The 13,354-nt window shown below is 39.0% G+C and overlaps 1 protein-coding gene across 5 annotated transcripts in view; it reads right to left on the reverse strand.

Moving 5' to 3' along the window:
* PHKA2 (phosphorylase kinase regulatory subunit alpha 2) overlaps positions 1-13,354 on the reverse strand; it is a 71,507-nt gene that overhangs the window by 25,297 nt on the left and 32,856 nt on the right. For all 5 annotated transcript variants that reach the window (XM_084627004.1, XM_084627007.1, XM_084627003.1 and 2 more), the window contains exons 16-26: positions 13,021-13,130; positions 11,846-11,990; positions 11,133-11,211; positions 9,975-10,144; positions 9,152-9,325; positions 6,353-6,441; positions 4,997-5,130; positions 2,933-3,089; positions 817-896; positions 481-559; positions 224-353 (exon numbers count right to left, since the gene is read on the reverse strand). In XM_084627004.1, the coding sequence (XP_084483130.1) occupies positions 224-353; positions 481-559; positions 817-896; positions 2,933-3,089; positions 4,997-5,130; positions 6,353-6,441; positions 9,152-9,325; positions 9,975-10,144; positions 11,133-11,211; positions 11,846-11,990; positions 13,021-13,130 (1,347 nt within the window). The remainder of the gene's footprint in view (positions 1-223; positions 354-480; positions 560-816; positions 897-2,932; positions 3,090-4,996; positions 5,131-6,352; positions 6,442-9,151; positions 9,326-9,974; positions 10,145-11,132; positions 11,212-11,845; positions 11,991-13,020; positions 13,131-13,354) is intronic.

Raw genomic sequence — 13,354 nt, forward strand, 5'->3', positions numbered from 1 at the left:
AAAGACTGATTGTATTAAGATTTTTAAAGCCCCCCCCCAATGTTTCTTTACAGTGTTTATTGAAGGGAGAATTTTGATACAGATATTTTAAGAATAGGGCTATGTTAAAAATAAGCAAATTATTTGTCTTGTCCTATGTAACTGAAATGCTGATCGGGGGTCGGGGGGGAGAGAAGAGGTGAGATATTTGTTTACTACAGTATTACAGTACAGTTGGTCTTACCTGAACAGTTCAAACTGCGAACCAGCTCAGTAGCCATCACCTGAATTATTAGTCCAATGCGGAGTCTGAGCATCTCTGCAAAAAGGCTGGGCTGTGACCTGACGTACATCGCCAAATACACCACCATTTCCTGGCATGAGTGAATGAACAAAGAGTATCTATTCAGGGGCATTCATTATAACTCTTGCCAGTTCCAGACAACACAAGAAACAAAGTACAGCATGTAAAAAACCCCACTCCTTCCACGTGTTTTATACCTGGGTAAGGACAGCAATACTGATGTCTTGTCCACTGGCTTCATAAATAAGTGCTGACAACTCTTCAGGTGGCAGAGGGCTAAGGAAAGTGAACCAGACAGTTAGGACTACCTATGATGCTTGTTAGTTTCTACATGTGTCAACTGTTTGGATTTAGAGGTTTTAATTTGAAGTGTCTAACTTAAAATGCACCAAAACAACTTTGCTTTATAGACCTTCCAGCTAATGGACCCGTGATTCCTTCTGAAAATAATAGTTAATAATTTGGAAACACTGTATCAGCAGTAGGAACTCTGAAATACAAGACATCCAGACTGAGACAGAGCTAACACTTACGCGGTAATAGTTTTTTCACGTGGCTCAGGTGGCAGGCCCACTGTAAGCTGCTTGTGGTGTGACAGAAGGTCTGTGCATGCCTATTACAGTACAATACAGAAAGCAAGAGAGCCCACTCTGTTAAGTTACATGGCAACAATGATTTTTTTTTAAAATTTAAGAAAAAAAGCATTTCTTCGGTAATTCCTCAGTGTATTTGCACCTGCTACTAAATGTACAGTTCAGAGGCAGATCCTCAGCTATTGTAGATTAAATGTACATTAAAGTAGATTAAAGTAATTGTCATAGGTCCACTGAAGCCAATAGAGATATGACAATTTCACTTTCAGTGGTGCTAGCTCTGGCCTATGGAGTATTCTAACTCTTCCTATATTATTATTACTTTGTTATTTACAAGATAAAATAGATAAAGATACAAGAAAACTTCAGTGGTGTGTATGTGTGGGAGACAGAATGTGTGTATTATAGCTAGACAGCCTCTGAACAATTGTATCCCTTCAAAAGAAAAAGATTCTCTGTATGGAATATACTGTCCTATAGTCAGTTTACACACTTCAATTTATTTCCAAATAGGTACTGCCCCACAGTCCTGCTGTATGTTACCTTCTTTAGGTTGGTCTTAGTGCAAAGGTAAGACTGGTGTTTAGTTTAACAGATACAAGGCCCTGAATCAAAGCCCATTGAGAGCAGAGCAGTGTTTCCCAACCCCCCTGAGAACTAATCACACCTGCTGTCATCCTCCCCTGCACTCCATTATCAGAGTCCTAACATCCTAATTTATAAATTTTTCAATGTCGCCATGCCCAGCTAGCCCTTCACGGCCCCTCTGGGAAGACAGGAAAAGAACATGCTTCACACTTAGGGAAATGGTGCAGTGCAGCTACAGCAAATTGCTCACTGTAGCCTGTGTGTGTGTGTGATGGTCAAAGCGCTGCAATACCATTACACAGGATAAAAAGCAAGCAGAAAAATGCTCGGAATGATAGCAATATGCAAATCTCAGGCACTTACTGTAACTAAGTATAAGCAAGGCAATTGGAGACTTATTTATGACAGCTGAAAGGAAATAATTTTTAATGATCAGGATGAAATCAATGGCCAGGTTTACATTACAAAAACTTACATCAGTGTAACCATGTCGCTCAGGGGTGTGAAAAATCTACACCCTCAGCGACTTAGTTATACTGATCTATCCCCCAGTGTAGACATAGCTACCGTCTCTCATGGAGGGGGATTAACTATGCCAGCTGGAAGATGCTCTCCCATCAGCGTAGTAGCTTCTTCACTAAAGCGCGACAGCAGGCTGTACATGCAGAGAAGCCCAATGTGTAGGCAACGGACTTCTGCTATTTTCCTTAAATAGTTCCAGATTTTTTGTCATTCCTGTATATTTCAATATACTTAGACTTTAGACTGTAAGCTCTTTGAGAAAGGGACCATCTTTTTGTACTGGCCTATGATTTCCCTGCCATTACAGGGGTCTTGGGCACTGGTGCACCTTTCTCCCTCTTATTCTCTGCCTTTGGCACATAACAGTCTAGTCTCCTGTGGGCTGTAATACTTCGGTCTAATTTTGACTGTTGGGTTTAGTGCATGGGTACTGATGGCCTGTGATGTACAGAAGGTCAGACTAGTTGATCTGGTGGTCCCTTCTCGCTTTAAACTCTATGACTGGGGTTCCAAGGCACTACGGTAACACAAATAAATAATTATTATAATCAAGACACCTTTAAAAAACAAAAACAAAAAAAAACTTCATCTAACCTTCTCCAGTACTGCAGAATCTTTCTAGTCTCACTTCACTAATCTACAACCCTCAATTCTCCAAATAACCAGGCAACCTCACTTAGATTTTAACCTTTCTCAGAGAAGTTCAAAGGCAGAGTTTTATTGTAAGGTTTCATGTTACTAAGCCTTCATTGTTGCACTAAAATATACTACAGCATTCTGTTTGCTTTAACACACTTGATGGAAGGCAAAACCAGAACGGGGTAAACATAAGCCACATTGGAATTTGTGTTTTGAGTGTTAATAGACAAAACTATTTGAGAATATCTGTTTCTGGGGCATACAGGAAGGAAACTGAATAAACTGGCAACATTTGTGTTTGTTATACCTCAGCCAGAACTTCCACTCTCTTTTTGAGTATGCCAGAGATGTACCGAATTAATCCCCACTCTTGGTTCAGGCCTGCCTTGCTGTAGAGCTCATTGAGCAGACAATGAACGGTGACTCCATACTGTCCATTCAGCTCTGTATCCCAGTCTGGGCCTCTGCCGGAAGAAAAAGCAGAAATGACAACTTTGGTGCCCAGAAGCAAAGAATACAGATTTCTAAAGACCATCCATGCAGAGATATGACAGATGGTGAAACCAGCATACTGAACTCCCCTATGATCCTGCAAGGTGCCAAGCAGTCTGGTCCTAATCCAACAGAACACTTGGGAAGGAATTTACAAGCATAGAGGGCAATTAGGTATCTATTAGAAGTTAATAGGATTTGGGCATATAAATCTCTTTGCCACACTTACATTCTTGCTTGAAGTTAAGCATGTGAGTAGTCTCGCTGAAGTCAACAGAACTGCTCTCATGCTTTAAGTTAAGGATATGTTTAGACACTCTGTTGCATCAGGACCAAAGTGCTCAGCACCTTGCAGGACAAAGCCATATAACAGCAGCCTTCACCAACAGTGCTGAAGATTTCATTAGTTTCTTCAGCGTGTCCAGGGTTTCTCATAGATTTTTTTCATGTTGCCTTTTTTCAAGTTGTTAATCAAACTTCCACACTATACCCTATTAGATTTGACATCTTCTGGGCATCAACAGAAGGTGGTGTGTTAATACTGGTGCTGTCGTCATGGTGAAGGTGTTGAAAGAGGCAGTGAGTATTTTTGCCACTGTGTTTGGGGTTTGAGAATTCTGCACTCTAGCAATAGGTCATAGGAATCCAAACACTCTGGAGAAAACTCCTGGAGATTATACAAATGAAATGATAGTGACATTATTCTTGGGAAACTACATCTTTCATATTTCTAAACTTCTGGAAGGGGCATGAAGAAGAGGTTCAGATAAACTGTTTGTTCATCTCCTGTGTTCTTAACTCCTTCCAAGGGTGTCATGATGGTGAAGAACTTGGCTCCCTGTTGACTATGCTTCATAATATTACCACAGTGCCGCCCCACCTAATTTTGATGGGAAGCAGTGCATCAAAGGGGGCTTGCCTTTGGAAAGTTGATGTTGCTGTGACATTGGCCCAACACAGTGAAAATGTGGTGGGTTGATATAAAGGGCAAGGGAGAAAAATGAAGCTGCTACACATATGCTCAGAAAGATCCCAGAGCCTATAAAGGCCCTGCTGTGAGAAGCTAAACACAGAAGCAAACGAAAGACCATGTGTGTTATTAAGAAAACCCAGCAGTGGGTGAGTGTCCCACACCCTTAAGCTAACTCTCTGCCAATGTCCTGTAGTGTTTCTTCAACATAAAAAAAATAAATAAATGAATTAGTATGTGTTAGCAAATACACTCTTACAAGGCTGCTGTTGGGTTAAATTTGTGTTCTGTTCTCATCAACCCTGTTTATTCACTGGACTATTTTACTATGTTTAGCAGCTCCAATTAAACATTCCCAAGAGTGTTTTGAGGATTGTTGGATTTTAGCCAATGGGTCACTTTAATATGCAAGAAACAAACAAAAATTCCTTAAAAACTACATTTGTACTCTATCCAGACAAGCAATACTCTTATATATATACACTGAAAAATAACGCAGCGAAACAATTCTGCACCAAATGTCCACATGCCTACCTACCTGTGTATAAAAATTCTACTCCAACTTCTTGTGAACTTATTGGGGCACAATAATATTGTATCATGTACTGTATTTTGTGAATATAGAAGACTTACGTATTTGATTCCAGTGAACTTTGTTCCAGGCCTCAAGTGCCAGTGCATATTTTATGCTAAACAATTCCTCATCAAAGTCCTTGTGTTCTTACCTGTCTCACCTAAAATCTGTACCTATATGCATTAAGTGTACTTAAGGTACTTGTAAATATACCTATAAAAACAAATTATTAAAGTAGACAAATGTTTACAGTATCTACACTTTTGTTTGGGGAACCTGTGATGGAACTGCCAGACAAGCTGAAGAGACAATTCAGAAAACCCTTGATAACTTACTTTATTATATACAAGACATATAATATATCTGCTTGATCATGTAGAGTTGGGCACTCCTTCAGCTGTTCAACTAACTTCTCACAATCCAATTCACCATGATCATCTTTGGGCAAGTGCAAAACAGCTTCAGGATCCTGATCATCAAAGACAGAAGAGATTTAAAAAAAAACAAAACCAAAAAAAACACCAACAGAAGTATGAAAGAATAAGTAGATGGACACTAACTCATTAGCTCTGGCTACTCACTGGAGAAGACATAATAATGCAAAGTAATGCAATTCCTTAATTGAAATTTAGATACACCATGCAGTTTGCATCAAGCTACAGTGGAGATGGTGATTAATCCCAGAAAATATAGCAGCTAGTATGGAACATTCCCTCTATTGTCACAAATACTTTTGGTCCACTGAGTCAGCAGAGATATTATAATGCGAGAAAGATTTTTGGCCAAAGAAACTAGACATTTTGTAACAGCAGGAAACAAACTATTCTCATCTTTCTCCTGTCATTTGTTATAACCCAGATGTGCATGGGCACTGATTTAATAATTTTTTAAACTAACAAATTTAGTTGAAATCAAGTAAAAGCAGATTTCCCAACAAGTTCTGTTGGTTTCTTCACCTGTACTTCTAAATGGTGCTTTGCAAGTGAAGATATTGCCATTAGGAATTTTCTAAACAATGTATACAATGAATTGGCAGCAAATTAGTTGAAGGAAAATTATGGTTAGATGAAAGTGATTCTGTTTAATAAACTGTCGGGCATTGCATGACTAATGCACTCAGGACCATATCCTTTTCTCATGTGCATAAGCTAATAGTGGCCTTTGAATAGAGAAATCCTGCCAGTGGTGAAATCCCATCCTTTCGGGATATGAAACATTTTGCAGCTGACAGTGCACTCTTATGACTGCAGTAGCCTCTGTTGGAGCTATATCTCCATCATGGTGGGGTTTGGCTGGTAAAACCACATAGCCACCAGCCATGCACTGTCCTTTCACAAATCCCCCTCCTCACACACTGCTGTGAATTGAACTCCTTGGAGAACAGCTCAGTGGTAGATGGGGAGTGCAGATCACACTAAGTTCCCAATATGCTGTCCCTCCATTGCTCTGGTCTCGCGGCCCATCATCCCTATATGGCTATGAAGAGGGTGGGGCAGGATTTGCCTCTAAAAGATAAGTACAAGTTATTTTACTGTGTTTTGCTAATGTTAAAGGAAGTATTTCATTCAATAACATACAATTAACTATAATTTCCAAACAAAAACCCCTTTAATAGCCATATTAATAGCCATAAAAATTCATTCCAAATACAATCTTCCAGGACTTGCTATATAACCATTCCACTAGCTCACCTTCACTTCAAGAGGATGTGGAGAATCAACGAGATTCAGAGATTTCCGGTGAGTGTTCAAAACTTTAGTTGGCAGAGACATAGAAATACCTGAAAAGCAAAACAATCTAAAATAACATGCAAAGGAAACGCAACATTGGGTAAAAGAATAATACTGAGTAAAAATGTTAGAAACACCTCGAGCAATCAGCATGCAAGAGCCATGCTGTCTGGGACATGGTACACGTAACTTATACACCAAGCTCCACTCTCAGGTTTTTATCTTATCTCCTTAAATAGAGACTGATCCAATGTGATTTATCATATGGTAGAGCCCAAAGGCTGAAGCAAAGTTGGTGCCCCATTGTGCTAGATTCTTTACCAACACCAAGTAAAAGACAGTCTATGTGCCAAAGATCTTACAGTCTAATGATGCAATCTAGCACAACACTTAAGTGTCTGATAAACCTTAAGGCAAGAAGCACAACTCGTATGCTTAAAGTTAAGGATGTGCTTTCCTTGATTGGGACCTAAAATGACAAAAGACAGGAGAAAACAAAGAGAGTGGGATAACAGAAGCAAAGTGATTGGGCAAACACCTGGTTAATTTCACATTGTTTTTATTATAGCCCCAGGACAGGCTATTTGTGAAGGATGGGGGATAAGGATAACAGGTTTGTACAATATTAATATATATTATTTATATAGGGCCTGATCCAAGATCCAGTGGAGTCTTTCCATTCATTTCAACGGACACTGGATTTCCATATATGTTACACGTCTATTTACAGATGGGTTTAGCTGGTAAATTATCTAATAGCCCTTCAATCTATCCATTATTGTTTATAATCCAGTCCTTTTTTCTATTTATTCTTGTAATTCTGGAGTTTATGTACATCAACTGGCAATTTCTAGTGTTAAAGATGTTTCATTTCCCAATGTCCTTACTAAAAACAAAAGTGTTCAGTCCATTTTAAAATATCACAAACGTAAAAAACCACAATACATCCAATCACATTGTGGTATCCCACTTCCCATGTCTTTATATGTTTTTTGTAATTGGAGGTTCCACTCAAAAATAGCACCTGCAAATATGAATACAAAATAAATTGGTCTAGTTGCAACAGATTTCATATTGTCATTTAGATTAAATGTTTAAGTTCTGTGGCATGTTAATTGCAGTTACCATGAAATTACATAGGACTGTGGGAGTAAGTCAGTGGCACTGCTATGGGTATCCACATGGCCCCACAGCATGCCAACATTTTTATGGCTGACTTCGAACAATGCTTCCTCAGCTCTTGCCCTTAATGCCCCTACTCTACTTGCGCTACATTGATGACATCTTCATCATCTGGGCCCATGGAAAAGAAGCCCTTGAGGAATTCCACCATGATTTCAACAATTTTCATCCCACCATCAACCTCAGCCTGGACCAGTCCACACAAGAGATCCACTTCCTGGACACTACAGTGCAAATAAGTGATGGTCACATAAACACCACCCTATACCGGGAACCTACTGACCTACATGCCTCCAGCTTCCATCCAGGATACATCACACAATCCATTGTCTACAGCCAAGCCCTAAGATACAACCACATTTGCTCCAATCCTGCAGACAGAGACAAACACCTATAAGATCTTTATCAAGCATTCTTAAAACTACAATACCCACCTGGGGAAGCGAGGAAACAGATTGACAGAGGAAGATGGGTACCCAGAAATCACCTACTACGGGACAGGCCCAACAAGGAAAATAACAGAACACCACTGGCCATCACGTACAGCCTCCAGCTAAAACCTCTCCAGCACATTTTCAACAATCTACAACCTATCCTGGAAAATGATCCCTCACTCTCCCAGACCTTGGGAGGCAGGCCAGTCCTCGCTTACAGACAGCCCCCCAACCTGAAGCAAATACTCACCAGTAACTACACACCACACCACAGAAACACTAACCCAGGAACCAATCCCTGTAGCAAACCTTGTTGCTTACTCTGTCCCCATATCTACTCTAGCGACACCATCAGAGGCTCATTCACCTGCACGTCTACTAATGTTATATATATGCCATCATATGCCAGCAAAGCCTCTCTGCCACGTACATTGGCCAAACCAGACAGTCCCTACGTAAAAGAATAAATGGACACAAATCGGACATCAGGAATGGTAACATACAAAAGCCAGTAGGAGAACACTTCAATCTTCCTGGACATTCTATAACAGACTTAAAAGTAGCTATACTTGAACAAAAAAACTTCAGAAACAGACTTCAAAGAGAAACAGCAGAACTAAAATTCATTTGCAAATTTAACACCATTAATTTGGGCTTGAATAGGGCCTGGGAGTGGCTGGCTCATTACAAAAACAGCTTTGCCTCTCCTGGAATTGACACCTCCTCATCTCTTATTGGGAGTGGACTACATCCATCCTGATCGAATTGGCCCTGTCAACACTGGTTCTCCACTTGTGAGGTAACTCCCTTCTCGTCATGTGTCAGTATATTTATACCTGCATCTGGTAATATCTATCCATGCATCTGAAGAAGTGAGGTTTTTACCCACGAAAGCTTATGTCCAAATACATGTTAGTCTTTAAGGTGCCACCGGACTCCTTGTTGTTTTTGTGGATACAGACTAACACGGCTACCCCCTGATACTTGTGGGAATAATGAAGCAATCATACTGAAAACAGAGTAACACACTACTTTGTTACTTTCTAGCAACTGCAATATACTTGTATCATCAATCATCAAATTCTGTTATTTACATTTATCATATTTATCATCCAGTAAGAATTAAAAATCAGAGAAAACATACATGGAACATCCAAACCCTTTGCCTTGGCCATTATTAACAGTATCTCTCGCATGGAGTGAACAGCACTGAACACATGAGGTTGATTAGCATTCTTTGAAGTTGGAGGCAGGTAGCACTTAAGTGCTGTGCTTTGCAGCATATCATTTATATACTGGTCCAGCTCATCTTGGCTTTCTGAAGAGAGAGACAGATAGAAAAGGCTTATTCAAACAAGTGATTGGAAATATTTACATGTGCTTCCTTTTAGAGGCACAATTATCTTTTTTCCACTGAAAAATAACAGAAAGGCAAAAAAGACCAGAGACTACATAGTGAAGGGACATTTTCAACTGGATTTTTTTTTAAATTGAACTTGGAAAAAAAAATCCTGTGTTTCTAATAGGTTTCTCCTTTTAAGTAGTATTTCCTGAATTTTTTCCTTAAAAGCAAAAACAAAACAAAACAAAACAAACGCAGGGGAGGTGGTTCTCCAGCTGATGTTTAGAAGGGTCTTTTGGCTGGGCCATAGAGCAACGCTACCACACATGTTCATGCACACACCTAACTTCGCTGTCAGTTTTGCTGCTGCTATTACTGGTAAACACCCTCTTATGAGGGCTGGGGAAGAACTTGCACATGAACTTTCCTCCCAAAGAAATACATGAGTATTGTCACTGTACTAGTGCCAGAGATACACAGCAACTGACCATCAACTGTCAAATGCACATAAAGTCAACAGTGAAAATAAAGATCTTTTTTCTCTCCTCTAAAAATTAGGTATTATAGTAAACTTAGGAGTTAATTATAACAGGACACACAATACTTCCAAGTTAAAGATTGTTACCTTTGTCACAGAAATCGTCTGGATAGCCTTCTAATTCATATCCACTTTCAGGACTATCACAGCCATCATTAGAATCATCAAATAGCTTTCCGTCACAGTCTGGATCTAGGAAGCTCAGATGTGTATAGAACGAGGTGGTAAGAAAATCTGACAGTTTGCCTAGCTTTACCCTGCAAACATGAAAGCATGTAAGAAAGAATTAACATCTTTATATTGGATTTTGCTTCATTGGACAACACTGGAAACCCCTTCAAAATCCACCCAGGTCCACTGTCGCATCCACATTTGGTAATTAGGCAATAATTGGTACCAGGAAAGAAATAAAACAATAAATGTGCCCAGTAAATAATCACAGATCTGGTGGATGCTGTTGTAGTTATTATTATTTATTTGTATTATACTAGTTCCTAGAGGCCCAAATCAAGGTCACAGCCCCGTTGTGCAAGGAGCTGTACCTACATATAGGAAGAGAGAGAATTTTATCTTTTTGGAGGAGGAACTAATTCCCATAGAATGCTACTTGTTTAATGGAAAAGGATTCAGCACCACCGACACCATGGGTTCAGCCTCCTCTGACAAAAATTAAAAGACGCAGGTAGGATGTAAAGCTGATTTAAGGCTCAGAGAGATGCCAATAGTTGGAAGTTTAGTAGAAAACTAGTGTGGAAATAGTAAACAAATAAGCATCATATAACATTTTTATGTATAACCTAATGGGAAGGGGGTGGGGGGAAGCATACACACATATTCATACATACACCTATATAATGAACCTTTAATTTCAAAAATGTGAGAAGTATTTTAATGAAGATCATTGTTTTTATACCATGTTTCTGAAAACCCACAAATCCCCAACATCCAATATTGATGCTTAATTAAGATTTAATTTCAAGCCTTCTCAAAAGAACAATCTGTTAATAAAAATGATGGATGTTACATCTGTAGGCCTGAGTTCTGCTAAGAACTTTACATTGCTGTTATTTGTAGATCCAAATAGTGACTAATTCCCATGTAACAATTCAGATTGAAATTCACCCCTATGGAAAGGGCTAGCACAAGGCCTATCAACCACTCAGATCTTCAAAATGGGGGGGGTGGGTTAAATGGGACTTACTTCAAAGAAACAGTAGAATAATTGCTTTTGGACAGTGACATTACCTTGCCCCTCCAAAATACCCATCCTCTAATTTTCTTATGGTTGCAAGCACTGCTGGATCAATGTCAGAGCCATCATCAACTAGAAAGAAACATGAAAGTTTTATTTAGTTTGGGAATAAATGCCTATTTAATATTTTAAATCACTTGACCATTTTAACATGATCAGTTTTCTTGTAAGTAACTAAAACAGTTTTGATATTAAAATGGATATTGAGTCACTGATTAGGATCCCAATTGTGTTTACACAGCTGTGTGTGGCTTATGTGGGGACTAGTTTTAGTGTTTAGGAACATTTTATTAAAGGGTAAATATGGCCAGCAAGTAGACTGACAAGCTGTCCTCTTGAAAACTAGGCATAGGTTAAAGACAGAGGCCACATGAAGGCAGCACACCACTCTAATTTATTCAAAAGCATTGATAAGTTTCAAATAGAATTTCTATTAAGTGTTCCTTAGACAGAAACAGGACAGGTACAGTGGGGAGACGCAACGATAGAGAGGAGGGGTAAAAAACCCTTATAATTCCTTATAAATCATCATGTCGCCATTCAAATATGGCACAAGCCTGAAGAAGTCAAACCTGTGTTTTTAACATTTAAAATTCAGAGAAAATAATGATAGACATGCAATCTTCCTGTTCTCAAATTCACCCTCCTACTCCTCCACAATAATCATCTATGCCTGGGATAGTCTCAGAGACGAAATCAAATTTACTGAGCATGGTGTGGGTGATGGGAAAAGTGAGGGTTGGTCTTCCAGTCATCCTCCAGCAAGAGGTGAGGTAAGCCAGCTCTGTTTTGAGCATCTCCACAATCATCCGATTGTCTAGAGCCAGGTAGAAGTGGTGCTGATCAGTAAACTGGAGAGCAGAAGACATATACGTTAAGTCTTTACCAGTGCTTGTATTCTTTCAATTTTCTTTTTTCATTTTCATTCCTTAAGTCATTTATAAAAGTCCTACAGACATTGCTAGGCTGAAAAGGAAACAGCTCTAATTAACCTGGCCTTGCATGGTACTATAATGAAAATTTACTAGCCCAAGTATAAAATCTACTTTCCTATCCTTTACCATACAGACTGGTGATAATGAAAGAAATTTGTCCATGAAAAAGAAATTATGAGTAGAGCACTGCAAATCCACAGTTATCTGCTTTATATCTGCGGATGCGATTATCCACAGACCATTTTTGCAGATCGTGGATGGATGCAGATCCAAATTTTATATCCTCTCAGGACTCTCATTATGAGCTCTGGGGCAAGCACAATTTTCCAGGGATGAATTATAGCAACCTATAATAAGGCTGTACTTAAAAGTGTGGAATATTTTATTAAATGGACAAAAAGGACCATTTCTTCTAAAATACAGAATTTTTCTTGCAAACATATATTCAGAAGGACTTTTAAGAGAAAACAGAAAGAATAGATTTCCTTTCTGTAGCACTGCTGGCCATGGTGAGGATATAATGCACAGATCAGATTCCATGCTCCTGGAGGTTTATAATTCTTGACATGATAAACTGGAACTACACTTTCAACTGAAGTAATTAGTAGAAAGATTTATTAAGTGATCAGCTCTTCAGATAAACTATTTCTTTCTCTCTCACTTTTTTTTTTTTTTTTTTAGCAGCCAGAATTGTGGTGAGGGCAGTGATTTTGTACTATTGATCTAGTGTGCTCCTCACTGGATCATAAGCCTATAGGAGCTGGGCTCTGCTTAGAGACAGAAAGTGCTGTATCGGCATTACTATTTGGCTGCCATCCAACTTCTATAAAAGAGCAAAGCAAAGTACAGCTGCTTTATCAGTCCTGCTGGACCTAGAATGGAGTCACAAAGAGAATCACTAGACATTAGGTCCATGGAAGTTTTCCTATTGGTTTAACATGCTCACCTGAGGGGTAAAAGTAAATATTTGATTCCGTATCATGTACAGTTTGGATGTTCCAAGCACACCAATATGTCGGTAAGGCCGGCCACTCAGGTTCATGTTCTTGTTTCGGCCTGTAAAAATAAAAAAGATCTAATTTAATAATTTTTTTCTTCTTTTCTTCTCCAAGTATCTACAAGTATTTAAATCCTATTACAGTAACTCCTCACTTAACGTTGTAGTTATATTCCTGAAAAATGAGACTTTAAGCGAAACAATGTTAAGTGAATGCAATTTCCCCATAAGAATTAATGTAAATAGGGGGGTTAGGTTCCAGGGATTTTTTTTTTTTGCCAGA

This window comes from Lepidochelys olivacea (genome assembly GCF_965140295.1).
Source record: "Lepidochelys olivacea isolate rLepOli2 genome assembly, chromosome: 1".
NCBI classification, from domain to species: Eukaryota; Metazoa; Chordata; order Testudines; family Cheloniidae; genus Lepidochelys; species Lepidochelys olivacea.